This window comes from Phyllostomus hastatus, unplaced genomic scaffold (genome assembly GCF_019186645.2).
Source record: "Phyllostomus hastatus isolate PE091 unplaced genomic scaffold, TTU_PhHast_1.1 phas_contig_210, whole genome shotgun sequence".
Lineage (NCBI taxonomy): Eukaryota > Metazoa > Chordata > Mammalia > Chiroptera > Phyllostomidae > Phyllostomus > Phyllostomus hastatus.
In genome coordinates this window covers 1,400,904-1,418,687 of record NW_025333737.1, presented here as the reverse complement: position 1 = coordinate 1,418,687, position 17,784 = coordinate 1,400,904, and the positions used below count along the sequence as shown (strand labels likewise).

At 39.8% G+C, this 17,784-nt stretch overlaps 1 protein-coding gene across 2 annotated transcripts in view; it reads right to left on the bottom strand.

Moving 5' to 3' along the window:
* The window catches only part of YWHAE (tyrosine 3-monooxygenase/tryptophan 5-monooxygenase activation protein epsilon), a 40,221-nt gene extending 24,898 nt beyond the window's left edge, over positions 1-15,323 (bottom strand). For both annotated transcript variants that reach the window (XM_045835704.1, XM_045835703.1), the window contains exon 1: positions 15,142-15,323. In XM_045835704.1, coding sequence (XP_045691660.1) covers positions 15,142-15,205 — 64 coding nt within the window. In that variant the 5' untranslated portion in view covers positions 15,206-15,323. The remainder of the gene's footprint in view (positions 1-15,141) is intronic.
* Positions 15,324-17,784: the final 2,461 nt, after the last annotated feature.

Below are 17,784 nucleotides of genomic sequence, written 5' to 3'. Positions count from 1 at the left end.
AATCAGGGATGGGTTTTTCACTGCCTCTACAGTTACACCCACACAAGGGTGGGCAAAAATAGGCTTGTTTGTTAAATTACCAGTCATCATTACCTGAAAGATAAGTTACTAAGGATACAAAATAATAAGATAAATAACACCATACAATAATTAAGTAATAAAAATAAACTTTTGTGTGCCCACACTGTAAACCTACTTTTGCCAATGCCTGCTTAATTTCTGCTCACACTTCACTAGCCCAAAGACAACCCTGATGCCTAAATAGAAGTTGTTGGGTGAAAAACAGCAAGAACACTATAGTGTCTCAACATATTACACACACACACACACACACACACACAAAACCATACTTTAAAAAAGGACTGTCAAGTAAAGTCAGACATTATTTAAAAGAGTAGAGATACACATAGAAACTATGGTCAAATAATGCATAGCACAATTTTTGTCTATGGTTAATGGCATCAAGCAACAACTTCAAATGTCCCAAGTTAAATTGCTTTTATTGTTGTATTTGATTAAAAATATGGAAAGGTTTTTTTGGGGGGTGGGGAGGAATTCCAAGATACCACCCTGGCTGGGTAACTCAGTTGGTTAGAGTGCATCCCCATACCCTAAGGTTCAGGTTCCATCTCTGGTCAAGGCACATACAAGAATCAACCACTGAACACATTAACTAAGTGAAACAACAAACTGGTCGATCGGTTTGTCCGTCTGTCTGTCTCTAATCAATGAATAAAAATTTTAAAGCCTTATTTGGTATGGCTCAGTTGGTTGGAGTGTCCTCCTGTGAATCAAAAGATCACAGGTTCAATTTTCTGGTCAGGCACATGCCCAGGTTGGGGGTTTGTCCCCACCACAGTGTGTCCCCAGTCAGGGTGTGTAGTAGTACAGACAACAGAGACCAACGAATCAATGTTTCTCTCCTTCTCTGCCCCTTCCTTCCCCTTCAATAAAATCAGTAAGCATGTCCTCCAGCGAGTATAAAAAAAAATTTCCAAGGTACTAAATCTAAGAGGAATGTATACCATACAGATCTTGACTTAGAACAGTCAAAAAATGTTTGACTAGATTTACACAAGAGAAACAGTCTTCACATGGATACTTCTGATCTCATGAAACCATTAAGGGCATTTCTCTTTTTTTTTTTTAAGATTTTTTTTTTATTTCTTTATTCTTAGAGAGATGAGGAGGGAGGGAGAAAGAGAGGAAGAAAAACATCAATGCCTCTTCCATGGCCCCACTGGGGGACCTGGCCCGCAACCAAGGCATGTGCCCTGACTGGGAGTTGAACCAGCAAACCTTTGGTTCACAGCCCACACTCAATCCACTGACCCATACCAGCCAGGGCAAGGGCATTTCGGAGAATGTTCTGTATGTCAATGTCCAGATGTCATGTTGCTTTCAAAGGACCTGGCAGACTTAACCTCCAAGGAATGAGTGAAATTACCAGCTAAGCAAATTTGGAAAATCACTAAACATTGTCAATTCACAAACAACTCAAGTGACAATCAACATTCAGATTTCTAAAAGTTCAAAATATCTTGGTAGTAAAGACTCTGTTGTTAACATTTAGGAATATATAGATAGCAATCAAATTTCTCTTTAAGAAAATACTTTATCATACTAACAAATACTCTACTGGAGATATCACTTTTGTACCATAAAGTATGGAAAAGAAATTTGACTTAAACAATTTTAAGGGCAAATATTATCAGTTATCCATAAAAGAAATTCAATTAAGTGTGGGCAGTCTCGAGCAGCCACTTCAAACAACTATTTCCTGTAAGTCAAAGCTTCCTGGAGGCATCGCTTCCATCCCTACCCAGCAAAAAAATAAAAGAAATTCAGTTAGGATCCCTATGGAACATGATTTCTGACAAAGCTACAACCTAATGAATCCATCAATTAAGCTGGTTACAAAACATTCTCAGCTAAACTGACTGGTCTTGGTGGTTAAACATTAAATCCCTGACAAACATAAGAATTTTAGTTTTATCATACACAATTCAGCTGTTTTACGTCTGCTCAAAGTTTGTGATACCATCATCACTTCAAAAGGCTATTTGCACTTTTGTGGGTATGCTTTCAAATCTCTTAAAAGCTCTATGGGAAGCTAAAACAAGATTTGTACATTACTCAAAATTCTAACTCAACTATTAAATTATTTACTTTAATTCCAATAGTAACTACTGTGGAAAGGATCTAGGGATGCAATAAAAGCCTGAGGTTTGCAGCTTTAAGAGAAATGCATCACTTATATTTTTATGGAAATAAAATGCCATAGCAGTAATCACTAGCTACTTTTAGGTAAAACCAGCAAAATGTTATGATATATCTCTTAAGAGTTACATTTAAAATTAAGTTAAAAGGGAATAGTTTGAAGTAAACAGTTTGGCAAGATTGGAAGCCACTCCTGGGATTTTTTAAGCAAAGTTTTTAATGGCTTAAAGTGAACAAGATTAATAAACTGACATCTAAGTACATTTTGTGTTGAGTACTATGAAACAAACAGGATGCTGAAATAAAAGAGGTCTGGGAAGCCCCTCTAGAGGGGTTTTCTATTCTATAACACTTTTGCTATTCTCGTCCTATCTACCTAACATTTGTACTCTTCTTAGACCAAGAGACACACACACACACTGTGGGAAACATAGCATGGTAGAAAAACACCAGCATTATAAGCCAAAAATATTCAGATGAGATTTTCATTCCAGCTAATGTGTATAATTACATGCTATTTGTCACTTAACCTTCATGAGCTTGTTTCCTCACTTACAACTTGGGAGATACCTCTCAGTTATGAAAGTTCAAATGAGATCGCATAGTAAATTCTCTAGCACATAATAGGAAGTCAGTAATGTGTTAGAAGTATCTCTTTGTTTGCCTATCTTTGAAGATTAAAAACACACGCACACAGAAACTCAAAAAGATGTAGGACAGTTTTCCCTGATAGCTACAGCCCATAATGCCCTCAGTTCTCCTCTAAAATTCCTTATCATAGAATTTGGTAAGGATAATTCTTATTTTAAGCCACAGTTCTCCTTGATTAAGTCTTCAAATTCCTCTATAGTAGTTATTGTCATAAATTATCATTCAGAAAGGGAAACTCACTCAAGACATACTAAATAAATACCTATTGATTAAAAAGTCCAAGAATGGACTTGTAAGAGAAATCCTTAGGAATGTTTCTGAAGATGAAGGAATTCCTAAACTTACCAACTCATCAAAATAGAATATAAAAATACAGATGTAAATACAAGGAAAAGTGGCAGAAGTCAACAAGCTACAGAAACACTAAGAAATCAATGAGAACCCTGGCTGATGTGGCTCAATGGACTGAGCATGAACCATAAGGTCCCTATAGTTCGATTCCCAGTCAGGGCACATGCCTGGGTTGCAGGCTAGGTCCCCAGCAGGGGGTGCACGAGAGGCAGCCACACATTGATGTTTCCACTCCCCCTCTCTCCTTCCCTTCCCCTCTCTCTAAAAATAAATAAAACTCTTAAAGAAAAAACAACAACAACACAAAAGTGGGAAAAACTGTACACATTTTAACTGATTTAAAATTTTTAGATGCCTGAGTCTTTGCAGCTAAAAGTTACCTACTTATACATTCCTAAGTTGGTGGTACTATAAAAGAGAACAATGGGAGCACACAAGCCAAACCTTTAGGTTCACTTACTTTGACCAGAAATATTCCACTTCTCAGAATCTCTCCTAAGCAACCCAAATTACAGAAAATTATATTTTGGATATAAGTTTCATTGCAGTATTACTACGAATATTCTAGCCAACAACTCTTTTATAGCTTAACTAATGTTATATAGCCAATAAAAATATTTACAGTCCATGACCAGAAAAAAAACCCATAATGTAAAACTAAGCAAAATCAGATAAAGATGTATATAAAACAAAGTAGTAAGACAAAAAACTTTTGCATAGAAAATACCAGATATAGAAGTTTTCTTCCCACCTTTGACTCCTCAAATTTTCCATGAGTATATACAATGTATATATATACAATATGTTTATATTGAAAATACAGAAGATATGCAGTACTGAATACTAGAGCTGGAAAATATCCAAGCTGCTCAAGCCATATTTTAATGCAATTTAACTACAGCTATTTTTAGTAATACTTGTCCTCCTAAATTCTTCTGTGCTTTACAAGTGTGGGTAAATTTTAAAAATCAGTTTCAGATTTTTTTAAGCTAAAAAATCTGAATAATGTCAAACAGAAATAAAAGAAATATATTTTAATACTTTAAATCACATCTTGGCTTAGTGAAGTAAGTCAACCTGGTCTACCCCAACTTAACCTCTAAAGAAAGAACAAACCAGTATCCCTTCCACCATGAGGGGAACACAACAAAAAAGCACCATCTATTATCCAGGAAGTGGATCCTAACCAACCACACCACACCAAATCGGCTGGCACCATGATCTTCAACTTCCAGCTTCCTGAACTGTGAGAAATTAAATTTCTGTTGTTTATAAGCTACCCAGTCTGTGATATTTTGTTAGGGCAATCTGAATGGACTAAGACCAAGTCCTTATACACTGTAAAAATGTAAGCTGTTTTAGAAAAATTGCTCCTCAAAAGTTTAAACAGAGTTACCATATCCAATCTCATGTACAATACCTAAGAGAAATGAAAACATTTGCCCCCCACCCACCCACACAAAAAGAGCAAACCAGTCTCCTAATCTGTCTTCAAAATCATGCAGAAGTGATGAAATAAACTGCTAAACAGAATACTGCTAGTGCCCCCAAAATTTTAGCTTTAGAAATGGAGAAAATGAAACTGGGAAAACATTAATGCAGTGTGATGAACAAGAATAAAAGGTAAAGATAAAAATGACTAAAGAAAGATTGACATTAGGATTCTGAAATGAGGCAAGGCAAAGGTCAAAGTCGTAAGATGCAGCAGGTTCTACAGTTCTGAATGCAGAAAGGAATCATCCCCATGAGAATAAAAATGGGGGAACAGGAGGGAAATTTCCCTTCATAGAAACTAAGATTTCTCCTTAGAATTTAAGAAGATATTGTCAGGCAGCCAAATGTGTTTAGCTATAGTATAGAGGAAATAAGGTATAAGTAAAGGGGGGGGGGGGCGGTAAGTGACCTAAGATACTGACGTATGGGGGGGAGAAAAAGAGCTCAAAGTCTAAATCTCTTTCCATAGTTTGTGTAGAATTAGAAAAAAAAAAAAATATCTGAAAATTTTGCTTTGGAACACCACAGGGGAAAAAAAGGAACAGAAATAACCCTTATACAGTATAGGAGAAGAGTTAATACTATTTACTCTGTTACTTATTTTACTTATTTCTCAAAGTCTTTGAACAGCTAAGAAACCCCAATCAATACTTCAGCATTTTTACGGTAGTACATTTAAAAGTTGTAGAGAAAAAAATGCTCACTCCACACAGAAAAATATTTTGTATCAATATTTTTTGAAAAAATCTATAAAAACAAAACCACAGCTGTTATAAATGATATTTTCTAGTCAGAGTACACAATGTTTTGAAATTTCTATGGTAATCCTACCATAAACTTTTATTAATTTATAATTTATTTTGATAAAAAAATCACACAAATTCTTAAATAGGACACTTAACATTCTACAACACAAAAGTGCTCACAACCATTTCAAGGCCCTAGAAAATCCTTAAAAGACTAACCACCATAGATTAAGTAGTATTAATTGGTATCTTGCTATTAATCAGAACTTACTGTCCAGAGCTTATGCTAAACCTTTAGAATCACATTCCACAAAATCGGTTACTGAACAGGTACTCCCCGTTTTTTTTTAAGTTCATGTTAACATTTCCCCTTTTTACTTTTTAAATCCTCACTAAGGGCACGTTTACTGATTTTAGAGAAAGAAGAAATGGGGGGAAGGGAAGAGAAACACCCAGTATGCATCCCAACTGAGGACTGAACCTACAACCCAGGTATGTGCCCAGACCAGGGATTCAATCCACAACTTTTTAGTGAAAAGGATGACATTCCAACCAAATCACCCGGCCAAGGCAACACCACTTCACTTTTAAGGAAGACTTACATTAAGCCCTCGCTGGTGTGGCTCAGTGGATTGAGCACAGGCCTGGGAATTGAAAAGTTGCTGGTTCGATTCCCAGTCAAGGGCACTTGCCTCAGTTGTGGGTCACATCCCCAGTTGGGGGGGTGCAAGAGGTACCAGATCAATGCATCTCTCACACATTGATGTTTCTCTCCCTCTTTCTCCCTTCCCCTTTCTCTAAAAGTAAATAAAAATCTTTTTTAAAAAAACTTCATAATGTAAAAAAGACTCACATTATTAGTACCTATCTTCACTAAATGAAAGAAATCGAAAGGGATTTTCACTTTTAGGAAAAAGGTGAAAAGCAAAAAACACTTAGCACTTGCCATTAACGAGGCAATACACACCCAGAGCAGGGAGAGTGGCACAGATAAGCTCTTTACTGTGACCTACACTCAGCATTAAACCACCATTAAGCTTTGAACCATTTTAACCATGTCTACGAACGTTCTTCACTTATTTTGTACATCCCTTAGCAAAATGTATCCAAAGGTAATTGCTTCTTCACTTTAAGCCACAGGTGGCAAACACAGGGCCCAGGGGTCAAATCCAGCCCTCCACCTTGTTTTATCAAGCCTGGCACCTTGTTTCTACCTGGCGGTAATGCTGAGCTCCCGCTTAACTGTTATACGGTCCTAAAATTATATTTGGCCCTTTGAAGGCAACCATGAAACTGATGAGGCCCTCCAGGTGAAAATGAGTTTGACACCCCTGTTTTAAGCCATTTCAGCTTACGAAAGGTTTCATAGGAATACTTCTTTCAGTTGAGGGCGGATCTTTACAGGTGTACTATCATTATTTTCTTGGTAATCTGGGACTGCTAACATACAAATATTTTAGTGCTGATTTACTTGAGTATTTTCATACTATGGAACCTTTCACCCCAAATCCATAAACAGGTGTTACTGTTTCTTGAATATTAACCTGGAATTAATATCAAAAGAACTACATATCAGCTCAACATGGCCAAAGTATAGATTATACTGCTTGGAAACAAATTTAAACAACCTTCACTTTCTGGATGTGCAAATTTCTAGCATAAGATTAAGAACTTTATTTTGAAAATCGTCCATATTTACATAAGCATAGACTAAACTCATGGGAGAAAAACTTGCTAAGAAAAACTCAAAAAAAGGTAGGTTATCTTTTAATCTGAGTACAATAAATCAGTAACAAAGACTTTTACTTTATCATTCACATTGAATGAGAATTTCTCACAAGTAATAATGCTACCTGTCAAATACTCTTCTTTGCAGTTTACAAAACCTCCCAATTTCATGACAACCCTGTAAATAAGCAGGCAAAGGAAACATCATTGATCCCCATTCTACAAACAGGAAAGTCAGTTTATTTCAAGGCCTTTGCATCTTACAAAATGTGAGTCAGTTACTCTTATAGTGTAATGTGTCTCCTTTGAATGTTATATATAAACGAAAAGTTAAAACACTTTCATATTGCTTCAGCTAGAGAAAATCATGACCTCATCATAAATCAGGCCTACCAATGACATATCTGCCCAGCTACTGTGATGGATCACTGGAAGATGGGTAATAAAGCTGAGATTAAATTTTAAAAATGATAGGCCAGGATCATGGTCATTTGTTTACTAAACTAGACAGGATTTGATGGTCTAAAAAGAACAGTCATAACAAAGTGTGGCTGAGAGTATAAAAATGCTTTTGGGGAAAAAGTTCTGAGCTTAGGATAGACACTAAGACCTAAGTATTTTTTGTAGGTTTTTTTAATTTTTATTTGTTGATTTAAGAGATAGAAACATCTATGTTGTTCCACTTATTAATGCATTCATTGTCTGTTTTATGTGCCCTGAAGGGATCAAACCCACAACCTTGGTTTATGGGGACAAAATGCTCTTACCAACTGAGCCGCCCTGCCAGGGTTAACTAAGTCAAGTATTTTTAAACACAGATCTGTTCAAGGTAGACATACATAAAACCAACATACTTGGCTTTGCCACTATCGCTCAGGACTACTTCATATGCCAGCGAGTTCTATTTTCAGCAAACTATCATACCCTTGGCTTTTCCAATTCCCATTCGGAGGACTAGGAGGAGGAAACTTTGCCTCTAATTGGTCCTAAGTTCTGCCAAATGTTGACTTTATTTAAGAAAGAAAACCAATCTGAGGACTTAGATGTAAGATATCTCTGTGGTAGAGGGATGGACAAAGCTTAAGAAACTTTTATCATGAATCTCTAAACAAATCCACTAGTAGTAACCAATGGCCTTAAAATAAATTGACTACAGAGGCAAATTTGCTGCTCAGGACAATCCCAGTTTATACATACAGCACTATTATAAGTTGGTACCCCTTTATTTCAAGGTATCCAGATTTGGATGACAAATTATGACCCTTTTATTTATGTCTCTTGTTATTATTGGGTTGGCCAAAAAGTTCATTTGGTTTTTTCCATAAGATGGATCTAATAGCACTTAGTTATCTTTAACGTGTTCATTTGAAACTGTTAAGATTATATTGTGACAACTGTCATACCAGCATACATTTTTTAAAAACTTACCAAAATTGGTGAATTGTTGTATAGCCATTTTAATTTTGAAGATGAAAGAAAATACATTTTCCATATATTATGCTTTATTATTTCAAGAAAGGTAAGAACGCATATGAAACACATACACACACAAAAAAAGACACATAGTATGTGAAGAAGGTGCTGTGACTGATGGAACGTGTCAAGAGTGGTTTGCGAAGTTTGGTGCTGGAGATTTCTCACTGGATGATGCTCCACAGTCGTGTAGACCAGCTGAAGTTGATGGCAATCAAATCAAGACATTACTGAGATCAATCCAGCATATACCACATGGGAGATAGCCAACATACTCAAAATATCCAAATCAATAAAATTATTGGTGAAAATGAAAAATGTGTTCCTCTATGGAAAAAGACACAGACTTTTACAATACAATTTAGTAAATTTAAATGAGCTTCTGAAATTGTTTTAAGAATGTGACTGGCATGAATATTTAGTTAATGAGTTCAAATCAAAGTTATGTTGACAAACCAACTTGTCAACTTGGAAATCAGTATTTAACTGTATCAAACTGTTAACTGACCATTCAAATACAGTAAACAGTCCTGACTGTGTACCTAAGTTGGTTAGAGCAACATCCAGATACACCAAGGTTGTGGGTTTGATCCCTGGTCAAGGCACATACAAGAATCAACCAATGAACACATAAAAAGTGAAGCCAACAGGTGTGTGTGTCTCTCTCAAACCAATAAATTTAAATTTTTTTTAAAGATCTATTTATTTATTTTTAGCAAGAGGGGAAAGGACAGAGAAAGTGAAGAAGTGCAACATCAGTATGTGAGAGAAACACATACAGAAGAACCAATCGATTGGTTGCCTTTAGCAAGTCCCCAGCAAGGAGCCTGGCCCAAACCCCAGGCATGTGCCCTGAACAGGAATGTAACCAGCAGTGACCTTTAGGAAGGGCAATGCCCAACCCACTGAATCACACCAGTCAGGGCTAAATAAAATTAATTAAAAAAAAAAACAACAACAACAACAGTTAAACTATTTTCTGTTGCTGTTCCTCACTAACCCTCAATGGAATCTTTTTGACAACTATCTAGGCTACTGCTTAGAACATTTGTGAATCATTCACCGATCTTTCTCTCCCTTCTAAGTTTTCCATTTACATCCATAACTTAAGAGCTAAAATCCATTAAGACAAAGGTGAAGGGGGAAATGTTTCAAAAGCACTTTACAGAAATGCATGGCCTTAGCTATATCCCAATACAGACATTGTGATAAACCAAGGAAACTGTATGCAAGCAAACACTCTGAAATTACCTAAAATCCTCATTCCACATTCACTGTGCCTTGAGATGTTTTTTTGAAAAGTATGAAGATATTTTATCTACTATTTCGATAGATACTCGTCAGTCATAAACACAAAGACATATTATTTGAAGTGGCTGCTAAAGAAACATGCAGTTCTACCACCACCCCCAGGGCACCATCTTAATTACACATAGGTCTTTTGTTTGAGTGGCTCAAGAGAAAATACTGATCTGGTCTAAAAGTCAGACAATTTCTGGCTTTGCCATTTACTAACCAATTAGTCATGTGATATAGGGGGGTAAATCACTAAATATTCTCAAATTCACTTTCCTGAAGCATGAAATGGCAGTAACATTACTACATCAATGTTATATGAAGTAAAAAAAATTTGTGAATGTGATCTGTGAAGAGTGAAGTTCTCTATATATATGGCATTATATAGTTACAATTTTAAATTTTATCCTATGACTGTCATTACTATTCAAATACACACTTTCCTTAAATATAAGGTAAAAGTCAGGCATTATGAACCTTACGACCCTCTTTTAAAATACATATATATATGGCCCTGGCTGGTGTGGCTCACAGGATTGAGCATCAGCCTTCAAACCAGGGTCACTGGTTGATTCCCAGTCAGGGCACATTCCTTGGTTGCAGGTGGGGTCCCCAGATAGGGGAGTGTGAGAGGCAACCACACACTAATGTTTCTCTCCCTCTTTCTAAAAGAATTAAGCCAGTAAAATCTTAAAAAAAACAAAACAAAACATATATACATATGCGCACTGTCTGGGGTGGTTAAGGCAGGGGAGTGTAATGAGAGAAAAATGAGGACAACTGTAACTGAAAAATAAAAAATAATAAATACAGTAAAGCTTTCAGACAGACTTCTTACAAATTTAAACATCTGTAAAATTAGACACAATAATACACTGAGCAAAATTTCACTTGCCATACCAGGTTACAGAAAATTTTTTTTAAAGATTTTATTTATTTATTTTTAGGGAGGGAAGGAGGGAGGGGAAGGAGGAAGGGGGAGGGGAGGGGGGCAGGCAGGCAGAGGCATCAATGTGCGGTTGCTGGGGGTTATGGCCTGCAACCCAGGAATGTACCCTAGCTGGGAATCGAACCTGGGACACTTTGGTTCCCAGCCCGCGCTCAATCCACTGAGCTTCGCCAGCCAGGAGGTTACAGAAATTTTTAAAACATTCCTTTGACCAAGCTATGAAACAATTAAAAAAGCCTGTTTATAGAGACTTTCAATGTGTTTCCTTGTATTTACTGAATCCACATTTTGTTCAGTTTAATACTTGCCGTTAAGTATTCTTCCCCTGCTAGAATTCAAATTGAGATCTTTTCATACGAAGTTGAAAATGGGTGTCTAAGAATGTCCACTGTAGTAAGAATTTGACTCAAGTTATGATTCATAATTACATTGTATTTCAGTGTTCTAAGCCAACATGATAGATTGAAGCACAATACTATCTATACAAAAATCTATAGTATATACAAAAAAAGCATCTGCTTTAAATATAAAGACTAAAAGCTACTAGTAGGCGGGATCTTAAAAATTGCATTAGCCAGTTCTGCTTATATTTAGAAAAGAGAAATAATACACTCAATAAAGTTAACTCCATTAACTGAAACAGCAATTAATTTCAACATTAAATAAAATAGCAATAAAATTACTGCCCTACAGTCAAGAATTGATAACCTGTTTAACTCGTTATTAAAGTTAATTTACTAACCCATTTTCTTCCTTAACAAGACATATATTAACAAGTCAAAACCCCTCTCCAACACAGTAAGTTACAGATGAGGCTGTGGTACTGTTAAAGTATAGCTCTGAGTAGTAACTCAAAACAGATGTATTCCTCATGTAGATGCAGTTATACAGAGTGAATCAAAACTGACCATCAAAACTTATATGGACCTGGCTGGTGTAGCTCAGTGGATTGAGCACGGGCTGCGAACCAAAGTGTCACAGGTTCGATTCCCAGTCAGGGCACATGTCTGGGTTGCAGGCCACGGCCCCCAGCAACCGCACATTGATATCTCTCTCCCTCTCTCCCTCTCTCCCTCCCTCCCTTCCCTCTCCAAAAATAAATAAATAAAACCTTTAAAAAAAAAAAAAAAAAACACTTATATGGAGCCAAGCATCACAGCAAGAAGGTGAAATGACAAAACCAGCAACTATCCCACAAACCCAAACACTGTGTATGCTGACCTCTCTACTCTCAAAAAAAATGTTAAAGTACTCACTGTCCCCCCACCCTCATACCCTCCACTTTTCTGTACTATTGTGGTTCACATAGATGGAACAATAAGACTTACTTCAGGAATGCTATAAGGTCACAGACTTCCTTAATATGGCTAGGAATGCTTTAAAAACTACCCCTCAGACTATTGACTTTAAGTGATGCGACGCTGGATTTAATCTTCAAGGTGAACAGCCGTAGCCTCAAACCTCAATATTTCCTATCTGTAACTCAAAATTGTTCTTTTTCTGAACTCATCTTAGCTCTTCCTCCAGCACTTTAAAAATCCTCACCCGACGATATGTTTACCGACTTCAGAGAGAGGAAGGGGGAGGGAGAAAGAGAAACACATGCGACAGAGAAGCATGCACTGGTTGCCTCCTGCATGCGTCCTGACCTGACCAAGGTTCAAACCAGCGGCCTTCTGATGTATGAGCTACCCAGGCAGGGCTCCACTACCTTTAAATAAATCATACAAATTAATTCCAATTCCCCAGAGTAGAGTTAACTGATGCCACAAAGAAGTTTAAGTATTAGATTCAACACAACATGCAAAATAAAAGATGAAAGTACTGCAGGAACAATGAGAAAAACCAGTATTTATATCCAAGTACCCAAAACCAAATCATTCAAATACACTCTTCTCACCTCCTTTCAACACACTTGATGAATGTGTGACTGAAACTATGGGATAATTTTGTAACCAGGAACACTGAATTATTGTACCCAATAAAGGAGTGGACACAGGTGGAGTCTGATTCCTGATAATTGTCTTCCTCTTCTTCCCTTCCCATGAATCCCTATCTTGGGCCCAACAGTCACAAGAGTTCCTGTCTACCTGAGCCTACTTCCTTCCCCCTTCAGATTCTGAAGGAGAAACCCAAGCACATGTAATGATGTGGCTCTATCTAGAGAGTGCTAATGTTGAATAACCAATACTAGATTTGGTAAAAAAAAAAAAAATCCTCGTCACTCAATCCCAAAATACGACTATCACTAAAATGCCACTTACTTGCAAACTACAACCATGGGTTTCCAATCAGTTTTCAAAACAAGTTTAAAAAAAAAAAAAAAAACCTTCCTCCATGTCCTTTTTGGTTATCAAGAGCCTAAAATCCCTACAGAACAGAAAGCATTCAAATATAATTTCAAGTTTCCTCCCAAGAGCACTAGCAGACTGACAGGGGAACCTGTTTGGAACGGGGGGGGACTTGCATTAAGAGGACACCTACTTGTGTTTGACTTTAAACACTGAAATAAAGACAAATCTGACCTTGAGCTGTACTTCCCATCTTACTCCCCTCCCCCTCTCAACAGGAACCTTATTCATCACAAATAGCAATTTAAGAACTTACAAAACAAAATTTAGTGCAATACCTTCCCCAAGTTTGAGTTCAAATCCTTTCCTCCTAACTTTCGAATTCCTGAATCCTAATGTATGTATGGTATTAACCCTGAGGCTATTCACGGGACAAACAAGCATTCAAGGAAAGCAGTGGTCCCAGAAACATTTTGAAAAATAAGTGGTTTAGTAGTTAAGAAAAATCTGAAGATCAATGGCACTTGATTCCAACCATGTCCCAACAGCATTAAAACCAGAGGAACCACGTACATGATTTTTTGTGTGTTTATACTACTACATTTTAACGGATGTGGGGGTAATTCAAGGACCTCGGTCCATAACGGGGGTAGGGGCAATTTTTGGAAAGCAGCAGCCTGAACTCACTACACAGAAACAATGGACAATTCGATAAAGTTGTGGAAAATGACGAAAGAATCTTTACGGTCAAAAGAGCAGTAAACAAAGAAAAATTGTTCAAATCTGTACATAAAATCATTTAATCCAAATGGGGAGAATGGGACCCCCTCATAATCAAAATCTCAAAACCCAAGTCTCAGTTGAGTGCTTAAGATAAATTAAGATCCCAAATGAGCGAACACGCATTCCAAGTCCGGACAGTCAACCAAAATGCATTTACTAAACACTATTTGGATTAACTTTATTTTTCAACAGGTCTTTCTCCATTTATCACAATGGTGCGTGGAAACAGCCAAGTCATTATTTTCACGAAGTAGTAGACTGAGATACAGGCACTGGGAAAGGACTACGAATCATGGTCTCCTTGTTTCCTGTTCAATGTTCTATCCACCAGAACTCACAGCTTACGGTGACACAAAATAATTACAGGAACTTCGAACTCTCCGGGGTAAGTCCAAGGAAAGGCGGCGTGAGGAAGGTTTTTCTAGACCTCCCCAAAAGGAGGAGAGGTTGAACGTAAAGCCTCACCACAAGGTGTGCCGGCCTAAGGGAAAGACACACGATCGAAGCATCTCAGCCTCCGCCCAAGGATGAACTGCAGTGATTCCAACCCTCTCCCCTTCCGCCGCCTCATTCAAGACTGCCCTCACTACAAGCCCAAAGACCTCCGCTCGCTAGGCTTCTCCTTTGTGAGACTCCACAGCCGCCGCCCCACATTGGGCCTCCGGGGAAAAGCCACCGCCCCCAACCGCCATATTTCCCTGAAAGGCGCCCGCGTTACAGCTCCTGGTCGCCACTCTCCCCTAAGTGGCGGGTGTTTCTTTCCCCGTCACCCCACTCAATTGTTCTCCGCATCCCAAGACCGGCCAGAAGCTTCCCGGAGGACTGCTCCCTCGGAGACAGCACCCGCCATCTCCTCCCCCTTCCCTCGCCGGGGGACTCGCCCTCCCCCCAGCCGCCATTTTACAACCAACTCCTCCACCCTAGCGCCTGTGCCTCTGGGCCGGAGAGTGTCTGCAGCTGAGGACACTTAAGGGGTCAAATTCCTAAGCCTGAGGCCTCCCACCGCTCCCGGAGACCACAGGCCATTTCCTGCTTCCCGAATCCACGTCCCCGGGCCAGGCTTGGAGACGATGCCGCCATTTTGTCTCCTGCTCCCAGTCTCTGTGGGCGGCGGCAGAGGGTCCGAGAATTCCAGCCCCCGGTTGACCCCCCAACTCACCGTCGTATCGCTCAGCCTGCTCGGCCAGCTTCGCCTGGTACACCAGATCCTCCCGATCATCCATAGCGGCAGCGGCTCCGGCAGGGTCTGCGCGACGGATGCAAGCGGATAGCGTCTCCGACTCTCTCAGCCTCTCGCTCCGCGTCCGAGCAGCAAAAATGGCGGCGCCTCAATCCGGGACTTCCGCCTGCGCACGCGGACAACTGCTCAGCTCTATGGCAACCGCTCCCTGGCAACTGGCGCGGGGGGGCGGTCCGGGAGCTCGGCGACAGAAGAGGCTGGAACCAGCTAGACGCCCCTCCTCCGGAGAGCCCTGCTGGTGCGGGAGATCCTAGGCGGGAACTGCAACTGTGGGAAGGAAGAGCTCTCTCGTTCCCCGAGAGAGCGAGAAAGGCCCGAGGTGAGGCCGGTCTGGATTGTTCCTGAAGAGAGGAAGCCAGTGAAAGCGAAAGGCTGTAATGGTTTTTTAATGCCAGGCCTTCCTCCCCGAGACTCCTCTTCCACCTTGCCCTTGTTTTCTTAGCCGAGCCCAGTCCCGGGCCTTTTCCAGACTTCCTTAACCCTGGAGTAAAGAGGTGGGCCCTGCTCTAATTAGTAGGGGAAGAGGAACTCCAGTTTCCACACCTCGACCTCACCCTGGCCAATCGTTTTCTTCTCCTGTGCTTTAGCCTTCTTCGGTTTAGGCCCACCATGGATAGGAGCAGGGTAGTCGTCAAAGAAGCCTGGTCTGCAGTGCAGGGTACAGAAGACTGGGACCGACATCACATTGAGACTGAGGAGACAGGAAGGGGCACCTGGTTTGTTTTGTGTCCCAGTGGCTTCCCAGCACCTTGTACTCGATATGACATCGGTTGCAAGACTGAAGCTCAGATAATTAGAACATAAGCTGTGTGGTAAGATCTGCAATACATGTAGAATAAAAAGCTTAGAAATAAATTATTAAGAGTCTTGGATGGCAAGCTGAGAAGCTTGCACCTTATTCAGTGGGCACAAGAAAGCTATTTTTTTAATGATTTTTTTTCATGGAGGATGATACCATCATCGTTTATCCAACAACATATACTTTAGAAAGATTAATAAGTATAGTATAGTGATTAAAGAAGAAGATAAATTATGAGGCTATTACACTAATACAGGCAAGAGGTAATAGATGGTAGCAGTGAAAATAGGAAGGAAAGGGAAAATAAGAGTACAGAGAGAGGCCACAAGAGTTTGTAGCCAATGGAATGTGGAGATCTTGTGAGGGCCAAAAAATTAAAGTTGATTTTCCATCTTCCCCCACTGAGTCACTAGGATAATGAATGGCAGTACTGTAACAGGGTGCAGCCAAGAGGGGAGCCCCAAATAGGGATTTGTAATAGGGTCCAGAAAAGCTTGGAGATAATTGGCTCCACACCACAGGGCCACACCTGCCCAGAATGCTGGCAGCTGTGGCCAATTGTGAGAGGAGCCAGAAATGGGGCTGCAGAGGAAGATCAGTGCTGTGATTTAAACAGAAGCACAGCAGTCATTGGTGGGGTCTCCCTATTTGGGACCATGCGTCTGTTTAGGACCATGCGTCTGTTTAGGACCACGTGGCTTTGGTGTCTTGGTTGGGACCATGAGGCTTGGGTGAGAGTCAGGACCACGAGGCTTTGGAAGTGCTCCCTTTTGTCCCGTGGAGGGTGCTGGGAGGACTGTGTGCATTTGTGGGGAACTTTAGTTTGTGTTATTTCAAATAAATAATAAATTCCTTTCCTTTTCATGAATCTCGGGAATTGAGAAATGTCTTTCCTCTGGCAGCAGACATAACGAACCTGGGGGATTCCTTTTGGGTATTAGTATATTGCCTTGGCTGCCCTTGGCCCCTCCTTTTGTACTGTAACAGTTTTTAACGACCGCGGCAGGACGGTAATTGTCCATGGCAGACCGACCCCCTCAGGTGTGAAAGAGTGAGGCTTTGGAGTTTTCCCAGTCTCGAGAATTTCTCTGCACTCCTCCTGAGGGCATCAGCCGCCTATCACGCCTGGAAACGTGAAAAGGAAATGAAACGGGGAGGGAGCAGAGACGTGAAAGTGTTTTGGTTGAAAACTTGGTTTCTGAGTGCTTTTTTAATGTAATAATGGAGCAGGAATTGTGAGCAATAGATGGGGAAATACCTGGTCTTCATGGCATCTGTATTCTTCTTGCTCTGAACTTTTTCTTGCTTTGTTGGAACCGTGTGAATAGTTCTGAGCTGGTTCCTAAGTGGAGCCCATTGGGTAGGATCCTAAGGGATTGGGAGAACTACCGTGCTAAGTCGACACACAAGAATCCCTTGATTAAGCAGTTAATGGTTTATTATTGTAACACAGTGTAGCCTACTTATGTTTTAGGTGATGAGCTGAGATGGCCCGTGAATGGTTCTTTAAGTTGTTGCATCATTGCTAGATTGAAACAGTATTGCCAGTGGTATGAACTATCAGAAGAGTTACACTATCTTAATGCGTTTATAATATTACACAACAGCTTTGTGCCAGAGACAGAGAAGTATGTAATGGCCCAGAAGGGAAAAGTGGTCTCAGAACCCCTCCCTGATAGTAGAACACAGGAAGAGAGAGAGAATGAGGAAATAAACCTCATTAATGTTCTGAACCCAGGGAATGGGGGCTCGCAGGCAGGGGG